Source organism: Nothoprocta perdicaria, unplaced genomic scaffold (genome assembly GCF_003342845.1).
Source record: "Nothoprocta perdicaria isolate Ctin4 unplaced genomic scaffold, notPer1 scaffold_15, whole genome shotgun sequence".
NCBI classification, from domain to species: Eukaryota; Metazoa; Chordata; class Aves; order Tinamiformes; family Tinamidae; genus Nothoprocta; species Nothoprocta perdicaria.
In genome coordinates, this window is record NW_020454649.1 from 5,330,769 (window position 1) to 5,344,556 (window position 13,788).

The following is a 13,788-nucleotide window of genomic DNA, read 5'->3' on the forward strand; positions in this document are numbered from 1 at the left end:
TTGAGGGACACGCGGCGCCTGAGGGACATGCACTGGGGCTCCAGCGAAGCCGCACGGTTTCAGAGACTGCACTCCGTGTAGGAGCAGCTCACTGTGCGGGAAAGGTTGCCAATGGGCTGATTCATGTGATTTTTTTTTTTTTTTCTAACACTGGGATGATTCCTAATACGCAATCGAAAAAGCCACTTTTCTGGCTGCTGGAACAGCCTTTGGTACCTCTGAGCCCTGTCTTGGAGCATCTTCCAGCCCAGGGTCTCCCCTGGAAAAGGGGAGCCTGTCAGCAACAGGCCATGGACGGAGGGAGAGACATTTCCCCTGGTGAGCAGAGCCCATCCTTACCCCAAAAAAATACATGCAGTGATTTAGTAAGCAAAACTGATGGATAAATTGTTAGGAAAAATACTGGAAGTTTCTATGTTAATGTTTAGATTTATTCACTTCCATTTTTGAATTTTATTTTTCAGCATGCTGGTGTCAGAAACAAGACACCATTAAACCACAATTGTCACCATGTCCTTAAAAAATATAAAGGTAAGGCTGTCTTTAAGGCAAAAATGACTGTCCTGACTGTAACAGCCCTATCTGTCGCTGCCCTTCTGCTATGCAGCCTCCCGAGATGCTGAAGACATGTCTCATCTTCCAGAGCTCTCCCCAAGGCTTTTCCCTGGTGCAAGAGCTGTGGGGAGGCGGGCGCTGCTCCCTGCCCTGCTAGCTCAGCCCGTAGCGGATACCCCTCTGGGAGCTAAGGGAGGTGCTCGGGGGTAACGGCCCCACGTGGCCCCATTGCAGGGCTGTCGGGCTGGCATCACCCTGTGCAAACCGCAGCACAGTCCTTGCCTGGCCTCGAGTCACCCCAGGGCACCAGCGTCCCATGCTGAGTCACCCTTGAACACCAACATCCTGCACCAAGTCACCCCTGGGCACCAGTGCCCTGTGCTGAGTCACCCCTTGGCACCGGTGTCCTGCCTTGAGCTACCCCTGGCCATGAGCGTCCTGCCCCTTGGCCATGGGGCGGCCCCAAGCACTGGTGCTGCTGCAGCGGTGTCACGGGCGCAGGCGGAGCGGGCAGCGCCAGCACCGCTCACACCGCCGTTGTTTCCCACTAATGCAGGTCCCCGTCTTTTCCTGAGATCAGTTTATCCTGCTCGCACCCGGCAGCCGCCTGCTGCTTGCTTCCCAGCCAGAACAGTCTTTTCATTATAGTTATATGAAAGGGTAATCTAAAGGGATTATGTAAATAAGTAATTGAATCAGCATTTTTACAGTCATTACTGGTAGGACAGCCCTGTGGCATCTGCACAGAAAGAAAAATAAATACCAATTCTCTTTTGTCTGCTTCCAATATTTGGTTAAAAATCATATTGATGGTAATACTTGTTACTGCAACAGCCTTTGCAGTGTGGGAGGCAGCTAATTACAATGTCAACTGCTGTGGGCTAATGAGAAAATGCACCTTTCAGGAGCTGGTCATGGGTATCCACTTGGATACCCTTGTCTCATCTCTGCGTTGTAGCTTTGACAATGCTCTTTTTCTCCTAGATACATCCCTGCTTATTTTAGAACTGCGAGTGCAGGGATGTGCTCCTCTTTCCCTGGGAAATCTTTGTTCACGTTGCTCGTCCCTCCCAGCTACGGGATCACCAAAGGTGCTTCATGTGAGGAAAATTCTGCACAAAGGAGGTAAGTTGTATGACATTGATCATGAATCTCAGATGACCACAAATACTGACACTATAGCAGTATTTTGTGTTCTTACCTGGTGCGCAGTGGTGATTTACACACAGTGCTCAACCCTTTCTCTGTCATTAACTGTTGGGCACGCCAAAATAACAGGCTGTTAATATAGGTGCAATCAGTAAGAATCAAGTGAATGAAATCATGTAAGTAAAGATTCCCAGCGCTTTCGAATGCTCCCTTATTTCAGGGGGCTTGGGATGAACCTGTGGCCCTCCCGGGTATTTTTATCCCCGCCGTTTCCTCCAAGGTCTCGCGCTGTGTGGAGTCAGGCCCCGGAGGAGCGACGCCGCTTTCTTGCTGCAACCAGCTCTGCCCGGGTTTTTGCTCCCATTAAACCTGTGCAGGAGGAAGCCCCGTGATCCATGTTGTGCCAGAGGCTGCCGGCCTGCTCCGTTCCCATGGTGACGCTCCGCTTCCCAGGCGGCTCCGGCCCGTTCCCAGCTGCATCAGTGCATCCCGCAGCGGCTCCTGGGTGCCACCCACAACCCAGGGAAGCGCTGCTTTTGCCGGCTGACAAAAATGTTTTGCAAGGGAAAAAATGAAAGAGAAAAAGAAAAGAAACCCCAAGAGCGAGGTTTTGTTTGGCAAAACAGGCAGCACGGAGCCCCTGCGCCGCTTCCGCTGCCCTCTCTCCCTGAGCACTGTTGCTTCCTGATGGAATGGGAGCTGGCCCTGTCTGCTCCAGGGGCTGCATTTGTTTTCACTGCTGCCGGAGCCGCACAGCACCTTCCTTGCGTGCTAGGCTCTGAGTTTGCCCTGGGGCTGGGGGCATCTGCTGCCGGGGCTGCAGCATCGCAGCTGCGACCAGCAGCTGCTGTCCTACCGCCTTGTGCAGCCCCAGCGCTTCTGTGACCTCAGGATTAGCCTGCTTGTTGTCTTTTCACTTAATTTAATTACTGGTTAATTTGCTGTGCCGTTTTGTTTGATCTGAACCCTAAGAACCAAGCCACGTGGGCTGCAAATGGCACCGCATCCATCCTTTACTTTGACAGCTCCAAGCAGGCGCTGAGGAACAATCAGATCTCTGTGCGCACGGGCTGCCGCTTAGCTGAAGAAGAAAAGGCAGCTCTAAGACAGACAGATGCAGAGAGAGCCCGGAGATGCTCACGCTGAGGATGGAAATTAATGAAACGCCATTAGCAGAAGCCGAGGAGCGGGACACGTTGCGAACTGCGCGGCCCGAGACGCGCTGCTTCCACCTTCATGTTTTGGGTTTGCTGCCCCCCCTGCCCCTGTGCGGATGCTCTGCAGCTGTGTGCGTGGGGGGAAGTGCCCACCAGGGCTCCCTGCCTGATGTATCTCACCTGCAGTGCAAAACCCAGGGCAAGCCAAGCCTTGCTGGGCGAAAGGGGTCGGGATCCAGTCTGTATACGTGGGCTCTGCCGTGCCGGGCTGCAGCTCTCCCACAGCCTGGCCGTGCCCCTGGTGCTGGGTACTGCCCTGGCAAGAGCCTGGGTTTCTCTCCTGAAGCTGCCAAGTGTCTCACCTCCATGGGTGCCGAGGGCCCGCGGCCTTTCACAGCACGTGAGGATTTGGGGTTGAGGGTTCTGTGCCTGGCCGAGGTTGTATCAGCAACTGGAGATCCCCAGCCGCCTCCCGGCCTCCCCCTTTCCTTCCTTTGAGATGAGGCCCTGGAGGACGTGAAGCGCCCATGGACACGTGCCCCCCAAGCAACATACGGCATCGAGCAAGGCCCAGGAAAGGGCCAAGCAGGGAACTGAATCCATGGCCGTGCAGTGCCCGCCCTTCCCCTCATCAGCACCACCTTCTCGGAGCTCTCCTGCGGCGAGCGGGAACAGCGGCATTTCCGCGGCTAAATCGCTTCTCTGCAGCAAGTCCCTGGAGGAGCCCTTCCCGCTCGGCTCTTCCCAGCCGTTGCACATTGAGCCGTAGGGAGCTGCGCTGCCAGATGCCACAGCCCTCAGAGCGGAGCCACGCGCGGGCCCTGGGCTCACCCAGAGGGCACAAGACTCTGGGAAGGGGCTTGTGACCTTAACACCACAGCGCACGAAGCAGCAGGGGGAAAGAGAAGGTGCCTGGACGCTTCCTCCCAACAAAATGTGACTGCAGCTGGATCAGATTCATCTAGGAAAACACTAAGCTGGAAATGCCAAGTTAATTAGTCCTCATGCATAGCTTGGTTTTAAAAATACATTGCCATCTCCTTCTGGAAGAACAAAATCCCATCTTCCTCTGCTGCTAGCCTGAAAAGTCAATCCTAAAAACGTCCCTGGAGCCTTAAATTGAGAGGCAATGAAGTGTTTTCAGTAGAGAAACTCTCTGTGAGTAAAAGGAGCTTAAAAACCTCCATATTCCCTCTTTCAAGCCAGGGAGGCAGCAGCTTGGCAGGGCACCGCGCAGAGCCGACTGCCTCCCTGCCCCACTGAGCACCTGAAAAGGCCCCTGGAAAAATCCCCATCATTTTCCTGATGCCCTAATCCTCATGATCCTGAGGTAACAGAGGCTGCAAGGCACTTAGGTTGTGCTTCATGGTCCAGCCAGGTGTCCTGGGAGGCTTCTTACATTGAGGTTTGGCCAGTGATTCATCCCGAACTACATTTTCTTCTTGCTCCATGAAGAGCTGGCGCAGCCGGCTGTGTCTCAGAGGGCGCCTACCTGCCCTGAGGCTGCCCTGAGCTCTCTGTGCTGCAGCTCCGTGGCGTGTTGGGCTGTTATCAAGGGGCTGCCAACACTCTGCCCCACTGGATCTGCTCGTGGAGGAAGGGAACGGCCGCGGGGCGCAGACCGCCCGGGAGAGGGGGAGCTCCCATCTCCTGCAGAGACAGGGCCTCTTTGGAGGGTGCCCCACAGCGCTTCATTTAACAGGTGCCTGTTTTATTTACTGTGCTCTTCTTTCGGCACAAGCTCCGATGCTTCATGAGGAGCTGCTGGTCGCCCAGGGGCAGCACAGCGGGACGCAGCTGCGGCGGCACGTCCAGAGCAGCGCTGCCCCATGGTGCCCCCACGGTACCGACGAGCAGCGCGCGGCCCAGCTGCTGCCTGCTGCAGAGCCCCACGCCCCTTCCGACCCCATCCCGCGCAGCCCCGAGCTGCAGCCGCCGCTCCCCACGGTGCAAAGCCAAGCGCCAGCAGACACAAAAGCCCCGCGGAGGCCAGTGGCGCCCCTGGTTAAAATGAACTCCTTTTAAAGCTCACTGCAAACACGTCACGGGCATATGCAGGGTGCCAGCAAATAAATAGCAATAACAAGTAAACTTTATTTAATTTGATACTCAGCACAACAACAAGCACAGAAAGAATAAAGTGCCAAAATACCAAACCCATAGCATATAAAATAATCCAATATATTTCATATTTAGTGATATATTTCCACAACAAATTCATAGGATGCCCTAAGGCAGCCCAACCCTGTATGTATATAGCTATGATATATAAAATACTGTATGTAGAGAAAGCACTGGAACATATCACAAAAATAGAAAATAGCTCAAAATACGGATACCCCAGGTCTGCTAATAATACCCAGTAGTGGAGAAGGGTCAAACCGCTGCAAGGAGCTTGGGCTCCAGCTGGGAAAATGCCCGAGGCAGGAGGTGGCTGGCGGGGCCGGACTGGCTGGGAGCGGGAGGCCTCGGTGCTCCCGCAGGGAACGCGGCTGCTCCTGGGCACGGGCCCGGGAAAGAGCTGCCTTTGCCCGGTGGCCAAGCGTGGCGCCAGGGAGCCGCGGGCTGGACGGAACCGGCTCCGGGCAAGGCCTCCGCGTCTCCCTGCCGTCAGCAGGGCCCAGCCCGCACGCGCAGATCCCGGGCAACTCGCCCCAAATATAAAATATGGCTTCGCTTGGCGACAGGCTCTAACGCTCTGCAGCTCTTGCTTTCTGCACTCGCCGTGGGGTTGCTCCCACGCCGCCAAGGCAGAGCTCGGAGCTGGATAACGCTGCGGCCGACGCTCCACACAGAGCCCTCGGGATAGGGCAGCAATGCTGAGGCAAAGAGCAGGAGCCGAAACCCCAAACCCGGGGAGCATCGGCCTGTTGTGTTGCTACGAGTGGCTGCCTGGTAAGGGCCACTGCAGAGCGGCGGCACCAATGAAGGGAGTACAAACCCTGGGCTTCTGGAAAAATCATTGATAAAAATCCCTTCCTCATAGCTGCTGATCACAGCCAAATACAGCTGCTCAGAGGAGGCCATTATAAAAAGTGTTTTTCTCGTCAGAAGAAATTCATAAGGTTTGTCTGAGTGTTCATAATAAAGAGGACACTATATAGAAAATTCCAGAAAAAAGCACACGTTTGTTTCTCAAACCCCATAGATATACATGACAATATCTCTAAGTTACCGGCTACTGAAGAGGATTTCGTTTAGCTAGACTCGCGCTGTAGCCTAGTGTGTTTCCAAAGCAGCAGGGAGCTGTTTCATCTGGAACAGCTGCACAGAAGGTCTTTGATGTCAAGCTCTCGTGTGGGGGCGTTTCAATTCCTCCTTATGCCTCCAAAGTGCTGAAATAGAGAGAAAAGAGAGAGAAAAAAAGATGTTTGATTTAGCAGGAGCTGGGTATGGGGAGGAAAAAGTGTCCTTGAGTGCAGCAGCCACAGCAAGAAACGCTCCTGCACGGGTGGCTGCTGCTCTGCGCAGGGCTGCAGCCCTCGCGGGCTCTTCCTGGCCCCCGGCACAGCGTTCCTGGAGGAATCTCCCGGCGACAGCCTTGCCAACAGCCGCCTCGGCTCTCCGCTATGCGGGGGCGGCTGCAGGGAAAGTGGCGGCTGGAAGAGGTGCCGCTTGCTGGGAGCGCCCCTGGTCCTGGCCACGCATGGGGCCGCCAGCCCGGAGCCCCACGGCTCTGCCCCGCAAGGACTCACCGCTCGTCCTCCGCGGCTGCGCTGCCCTCCACGAACGGGATCTCTGCCCTGTCGGCCTGCCCCAGGACCAGGTGCTGCTTCTCCATGTTGATGATACACTGTAAAGAAGAAAGCCCTTCACGTAAGGGGCACAGTGCGACCTGCAGCAGCCCTGGTAAATGCCCCTGTGGAGGAACCTCCTCCTCACCTTCAGAGACTTCAGCGTCTGCAGCCCCAAGGAAAAGGGCTTCTCACTGTCCTCTGTAAAACACAAGCGTTCAGATTAGTGCATGCAACGATCCCTGGTGCTCCTTGCAGGCATCGCGCTCCTTCCCAGGGGGCTGCTCTGCAGAGCCCTGGGTGGTTTAAACAGGGCCTGAGCTGCCCTGGGGGCGCAGGCAGCAGGAGCCGCCGCGGGCGGCGCTTACCCAAGACAAGGGCGCCGCACTCCAGGGACACGGCTCCCAGCGCCAGCGCCAGCCCCTCCACGCGGCCGACGGCCCGCACGCCCTGCGGCAGCACAGCCCCCTCCTCGTCGCTGCCAAAGGCCTTGACGTGCTCCGACAACCTGCACGGGAAACGGGGCTCGCACCAAACGGCCACCTAGGGGGAGCAAACTGCATCCGAGGGGGCCCCGCGTCCTGGCCTGCTCCTACTCCCTGCTGATCTCTGCTTTCCCGCTGAGTTTTTTGTGTGATCGGGCACAGCCAGCAGCAGATAATCCACCTCAGATTGCAACAGGCTTCCAAGGTTGAGCTCTGGGGTTTGTGCAAGGAGCAGACCTCGCACAAGGCAGAGCTTTGGTTGTACTTAACCTGCTGCTTCTCTTTGCCCTGGGAATCTTTTCCTGTGCCTCCTCAAGCCCTGGAAGTCGCTAATCCGCGGTTTGTGCATTGGGAGCTGCTTGGTGCTGCCCGGCTGCCCTCCCGGCACGTCCCGGCCTCGGCCAGGGCAGCACGCACCGCTCTTGCCTGCCAGCCTCTATCGACACAGGAAGCGGCGACTTAAAAACCACACTGCATCCCCAGAGGAGGGAGAAGGGATATCTCCAGTACAGTAATTGCTCCTATCTACTTTCCATGAACTATTTTGGTAGCACCAATGAATTATTCAGCTTTAGTTTGTGTCTTAAATTGAACTAAAGTCCAATACAGTCGGAGGCAATAACTCCTCTCCCAGGTAAAAGCTCCATTTATTGCTGAATGTCTAAGCGGAGGCGGGGGGGATGCGCCCAAAGGGCACCACGATGCAAAACGGGTTGTGGAGAAGATGCCCACGCTGGGCACAGGGCACTGCTCATGCCGCCAGCCTCCCTGCTCCCATGGGATGGAACTGGGGCGCGGACAGAGATCCTGGGAAGTGGGAGCAGACACTCACCCCAGCCGGTCGAGGCAGGCAGACGAGACGAGGTTGAAGTGCGAGCCGGTGTCCACCACGGCCTCCAGCTCCTGGCCGGCACACTGCGGGAGCGAGCGGGCGAGAAGCCACACGAGGGCCGCCAGGAGGGGACACGGTCACAGCCTGCGCCGGGCGCCTTCCCCGGCCCCGCGAGCGGCCCCTGAGCCCCCGGGCCCACGGCGGGCGGCAGCGGAGCCAGGGGGTGCCAGGCGAGCAGCACAGTGCCCCGGCCACGTGCAGACCCACAGCGCCCCGGCCACGCGCAGACCCACGGCGCACGCGGCCCCCACTGCGCCATCCCCACTTTCTCCTCTGCCGCTGAACAGAGATTTGACCAAACAACATCTTTGTTAAAGACGTCCGTGGCTAAATAACGGCTGTGCTAATGTACCACATCGTGCTAGCATTCCAAGCGGGAAAACCGGGGAATGGGGAGCGCAGCTGGGGCCTGCGGAGCCGCAGCACCCCGGCCGCGAGGGAGGGAAGGAGCCGTACCTGGCAGCGCACCACGATGAGCTCCTCCTGCCGCAGCTGCCCGGCGCTGCCCGGCGCACTCGGATGCAGCTTCCCAGCGGGATCGCTCTTGGCGGCCCAGGGGCCTCGGCTGCTCCGTAGCTTGGACAAGTTGGTCTCCATGAGGCGCCTCTGCAGGATGCTGTGCGGTTGCTTTGAGGACACACAGAGCAGCAGGAGGGTGAGGCAGGCGGGAGCAGTGGGGCCGCCCCCCGACTGTGCTGCCCCCAGGCACTGCCCCAAACACCTCCAGGGTGTCCCCAGGAGGCCTCCCGGCTCCCCGGGAGGAGAGGCCTTGGTTGTTACTGCATCACTTACCTGGCTCCCACCCAACAGAGCCACTTGGCACCAGTGAGGGAATAACCCTCCTAACACGTCAACCAGGCTTCGGAGGATGTTTTTGCTTTTCCCACTTCAGATTCAACATTTGATTCCTAAACAGGAATCAAAAGAAATCCAGGTTCTCAAAGATGCCTTTTCAGCTGAAAACGCCCCAAACTGTTGACAAGAATATCAGGAATTCTGCAACAACGTGGAAAGTTAAGAGGCAACGAACTACCTTCCCACTTACAGGCACCAACTAACGATGAGAAAAGCACCGTGAGCTGCTTCATGTGGCCAAGCTGCCCGTGTGAGCCCACGCGGAGCCAGGGGCCCTTGGGGCTGCATGGGGCGCTATGAGGTGAGCACCCAAGCACAGCTGCAAGAACAGGGCTATAAATCCTGTCTGTGGACAGACCCTCTGGCCTTTGGAGCAGGATCTGGCCCAATACGAGACTTTTGCTCTGCCTCCCTTGCCTCCACGTAGCACCTGAGCTGACGGCCTCCCCCCAGGATAGGACTGGGAGAGGGAAAGGACCAGGAACCCCCATGTTTGCAGGTCCTTTCCCTGCTGGTGATGCCGCTTGTCCCCGTCTCCACAGCGCGTATCCCGCTCAGTGTCGCCGCCGGCCGCTTTCCCAAGGCCTGTTGGTGTCTGACATTAGCCACGGGCAGACGCGTGTGCCCGGCTGCGGCTGAAGCGACGCTGCCTCGTGACCGGCTCATTCCTCCGCCTGGCCGAGCTTCCCCCCTTTACATGGCCCTTTCCTAATGGTTCTAATTTGACCGCAGCAAAACCTTCTTTTCCTCTCATTCACGAGCCTTTTGCTTTCATATTAAATATTCCTGTGTACCTGCAAAGGCGTCTAAAGCAATAAGCCTCCTAATTCTGAGGGAATTTCAGTGGGATTAGGATAGGTCTGAGCACCCCAGGCACTCGTTCCCTGAGCAGACACGCTTGACCCCAATGCTTCATCTGCGAAATGTGCTGCGCAGCACGTTAAATAACAGCCCTTGCAGGATGCTAATGTAACCTGGCATCTTCCAAAAATAACCGGAGCAATGCATCACACTCGCAGTGAAACCAGACTTGGCTGAAGAGATCGGGTGCTTGCAGTAAATACTTGTGGTCCCTGGAACACAGTCTTGTTTCTTCCCCGCTTTTCACTGTTCTGACTTCTGTGACTTGGGAGGAAATCAGATTTCACCGTGACGTTCAGGTGCAGATGCTCTGCCCGCCTGGCGCTCCTGAGCGCAGACGCCGCGTCAGGGAGATAACGTCGCTGCTCACGGCAGCTGGAGGGAAAACCACGTCCTGCTTGAGCTGCCTCCTCCAAGCAGGAAACAGCCAGGCGCAGCCCGTCACCGCGCTGCTCCCGTCAACTGCCCTCTTCCCAGGAAAACCAGTGAGACTTAGCTGCAGAAAATGCTGTTACTTAGGCTGGTTAAAAGCGGGCAGCCTAGCTTCACTAGGATAGGTGCAAATTCCCCACTGGAGGATGAAGAAAATGAATCAGAAATGAGTGCTCTCCTCCATGCAGCAGAAAGCAAGAGGTGCAAAACCAGAACTGTTATCTCAAGAAAGGCTACACACGTGAGCCAAAAAGCAGGACGGGGCTGGCTGGCAGCGGGCAGCGTGTCGTTACCCTTAGTGCTTCCTGCAGAAGATGTATCCCTCACGTTAAAAACAAACAAATAAATAATAGGAATTGGAGAGGTAGGTGGATGAAGTTCCCGGCTGACTTGCTCATCCACCGTCTCCATCCGACTCCAGGCAGCTGCATTTGGGACCAACAGATATTCCCAATGGGTGGAAATCCGGGCAGCCTGGCTGCTCTGTCGAGCTGCCCGGCCCCAAACGCATCGCCAAGATTCCTTGCAAGAACACGTGAGAGAAGAACAAGTCGCCGCACACTCATCAGTGCTGCTTTGACTGTGCTTTATCACTGATTTCAACCTTTAAAAAACAAAAACAACAACAAAAAAAAGCATAAGTTCCACAGGATATTAACCAGCTCCATTTATGGGCTTTCTCAAGGGAAAAAAAGAGATGCTCGCAGCCTGAGCTGAGGTGAGGGTCTGGTTTTATGAATCCCATCAGCGGAAGAACAAAAATCCAGCATTCAGCAAACGGGAGCTGCCCCCAGAAACGGGACCATCTTTTGTTGATGCTTGTTCCTGTGAAAGCCCATGCGATTCCTGCCTTCAGGGGGACAAATGTTGCTCACGTTGAGCTCCGCTACACAAATAATGTAGCAAAACGGAGCTGAAATGATTCCCTGCAGCACCATTCTGTCCAAGGCTGTTAATTAGTTTGCTTTAACTTGTATTTCCCTTGACTTCTGTGTGTAACAGAGAGAGGGATGTTAGTCACAGAGATGACTCAAATGATGGATTCGTGCTTCAGTAAACAGATAGCATGCCAAGGGACATCTGCAAATGCACATTTTGCTGAAAAACTGCAAGCAGACCGTTTATGGAAGGAAAAGCAGGAAAACCTCTCCATGGATAGAGATCTGGATGTCCGTAGTGGGCCCTTTTGGTTTAGGTTGGCAGGTACCTAATGCTGGTCATGCTGGTTCCAGTGCTTAATGCAACCCCGGTGATCAAGCACCCTCACTCAAGAGCTTTATGAGAGAACAAAATGCTACATGCCCTGTATGTGCTAAAAAAAAAGTTATTCCTGGCACTGTCTGGCACGATATAAACATCAATCATAAAGGTTTTCCTAAAATAATCTCCTCTCCATCCCTGAGAATTTTGCAAAAAAAAAAAAAAAAAAAAACGAAACAAACAAACAAAAAAAATCCCAAAATAAAAAGTCTCATGGGAAGCCTAAAGTGAGTTCCCTTCTGTGCTCACCAGAAGCACGAACACGTCACCCCAGTTTGTTCTAGCCAGCTCACACACAAACACCGACTCGCAGCACGCGCCTCCGGGGTCAGGATTCCCACTGCTTTGCTGGACTTCCCGACAAAACGACCCTCCGAGTGGATTCCCACGGGTGACGGTTCCTCCCCTCCGAGAGCCTCGCACAGGGTCTGGCCTCTCCTTTGCACCTGAGCAGAACAGAGCAGTTTTCAAAGACAAGAAGGGCCGATCCCAGGAGATCACCCATTTCTCTCTCTCCTTCCTGTCCCTCAACCAAATCCACCTCTTCTTTCCCAGCCTCCACCTGCGGGGAGGCTTCTCTCCGCCGTGCAAGGGGAGCGTGTCCGTCCCCAGCTCCGTGGGGTGTGTGGATCCACTTGGTCCCGGTGCCTGCAAGCTGCTCAGGCCACCCCGGTCGTCATGGCACCGACGCCCAGGCCATCCCGGATTCCTGGGTTCCCACAAGGAGACTGCCCCCTGCTCCCCCCTAGGCCAGGAGGAAGCCGCCAGCTTTGCCACACAGATGGAAAGGGAGAAGAGGCTCCTACGTCAGAAGCAGCCAGGGCCTCTCAAACCCAAAGCAAATGGGCTGTAAATCAGGAAGTATTGATCGATGTGTGCGAAAGGGCAGAGGACAGACAACTCAGCACGAGGCAGCAAAATGAATTATTCAAGGACCTGCGAGAGCAGCTTTTCCTTCCCCTTGCCGTCCCTGGCGCTCTCACAAGAAACTGGGAGTCTCCTGGAGTGTGCTGTGCACAGCATGATCCTATTTTATAGAGATAACTGCAATCGTGGACGAGAGAGAAAGAAGTGGTGCAGGGGGGATAGGAGGCTTCCCTCATAGGGGCATGTTTCCTAGAAAATATTTCCTAGGTTTGGTTCTTTCCCACCAGAACTTTTGATGTTACACTTGGGCATTTGCCATGAGAGAAAGCTCAGGCATTTGTGCATGTTAATATTTAGGCGAGCTCCTAGCCCCTGGACATCATGGTGGATGTTACATGTCAGCTATAGGATCATATGGATCATCGCATGTGCGTATATTTAAAAGCCAGAGCAAGTATCTCTGTTTAAAAAAAAAAAAAAAGCATGTCTTTATCAAATTGAAATTTCAGTAAATTCATATTTTGAATTATTAGTGACTGCATTACACCAAATCTTTTATGAATGTGCTGCACACATATATATGTGTATTATACACATGCACCACAGGGAGACACATGTATGTATATTCCATGAAGCCATTTTGATTTACTGTGATTCAGGGAGTATTTGTGTGCTGGAAACAGCAGCCTATTTTCTGACATTTGTGCAATACAAACAAAAACAAATCAAAACAAAAATCATTTAGAGCTGAAAGCAACTAGCAGAAAGCAGCACCGGTGATACCCAACATGACATTTCCCCTGCTTTTCTTTAAATGCAAAAGCCTCCTTCTTCTGCCAGTTTCCACAAGCAACAAACTTACAGTCTCAACAGTAAAACGACACTAAGAACAAGGCGTGGGGGGAAAGGAATAGAGCAAAACCAAAGCAGACGCTGACGCACCAGCTCCTTCAGCGCCCTGCTCTCCCCTCGGCAAACAGAATGAACCTTACGGTATCTTTGGAGGAGCCCAGCTTCTTCAGCCCATCCAGCGGGAGCAGGTCCGCGGAGTCCTGGTGCAGGAACTGCACCGCCTGCTTCACGCGTCGCTGCTGCCGCAGGGCCGCCGCTTCCCGCAGCTCCACTTCTTTCCTGCTCGGCTCCGTCAGGACCCCCGAGTAGAACATGCTGGGGATGCGCAGCCGGTGCACTGCAGATGTGCGGGAAGGGTGGCCAGGCTGTGGATGCACGGGAAGGGCGGCCGGGCTGCGGCGCTTTATAGCAGCGCCGGTGACGCGGGCGCAGCAGGTGCTGCGGTGGGAGGGCGGCCGCGGCGCCGCGCGGACGGGGACGCCAGCGCCGCGCGTGGGGCTGCCCGCGCGGGAGACACTGGCCCCGCCGCCGTCAGCTGCCCACGGTGCCCTCGGCACAGCCGTGAGTTGGCCCCAGCTGCACCTTTCCCCACACAGAAAGGGTTTTACTGCCCAAAGACCCGAGCGTGGAGAACGCCACAGCGCAGGGGGCAGACCCCGTTACTCGCAGGAATCTCTCCCCGCCCCCAG

General features: G+C 55.3%; 1 protein-coding gene and 1 long non-coding RNA gene across 2 annotated transcripts; one reads left to right on the forward strand and one right to left on the reverse strand.

Annotated features, from left to right (window-relative positions):
* Positions 1 to 1,554: 1,554 nt before the first annotated feature.
* On the forward strand, positions 1,555 to 2,863 carry LOC112943553. Its single transcript, XR_003248619.1, has 2 exons — positions 1,555 to 1,680; positions 2,730 to 2,863. It is a non-coding gene; the product is annotated as an uncharacterized LOC112943553 (long non-coding RNA).
* A 2,498-nt stretch (positions 2,864 to 5,361) lies between these two features.
* Positions 5,362 to 13,439, reverse strand: NRIP3 (nuclear receptor interacting protein 3). The gene is made up of 7 exons (XM_026034763.1): positions 13,240 to 13,439; positions 8,429 to 8,599; positions 7,913 to 7,995; positions 6,964 to 7,103; positions 6,744 to 6,796; positions 6,557 to 6,654; positions 5,362 to 6,196 (listed from the first exon to the last, which is right to left on the reverse strand). Exons 1-7 carry the CDS (start codon positions 13,411 to 13,413, stop codon positions 6,181 to 6,183), a joined length of 735 nt encoding a protein of 244 aa, XP_025890548.1. The 5' UTR covers positions 13,414 to 13,439; the 3' UTR covers positions 5,362 to 6,180.
* Between the last annotated feature and the right edge of the window lie 349 nt (positions 13,440 to 13,788).

Bases quoted from the DNA above. Each gene is read 5' to 3' on its own strand.
- NRIP3 (XM_026034763.1), bottom strand. From the start codon at position 13,413: ATGTTCTACTCGGGGGTCCTGACGGAGCCGAGCAGGAAAGAAGTGGAG. The intron at 7,996-8,428 runs GTACGGCTCCTT...TCGCTCCCGCAG, and splicing joins TCATCGTGGTGCGCTGCCAG to TGTGCCGGCCAGGAGCTGGA. The intron at 6,797-6,963 runs GTAAGCGCCGCC...TGTGTTTTACAG, and splicing joins GTGCGGCGCCCTTGTCTTGG to AGGACAGTGAGAAGCCCTTT.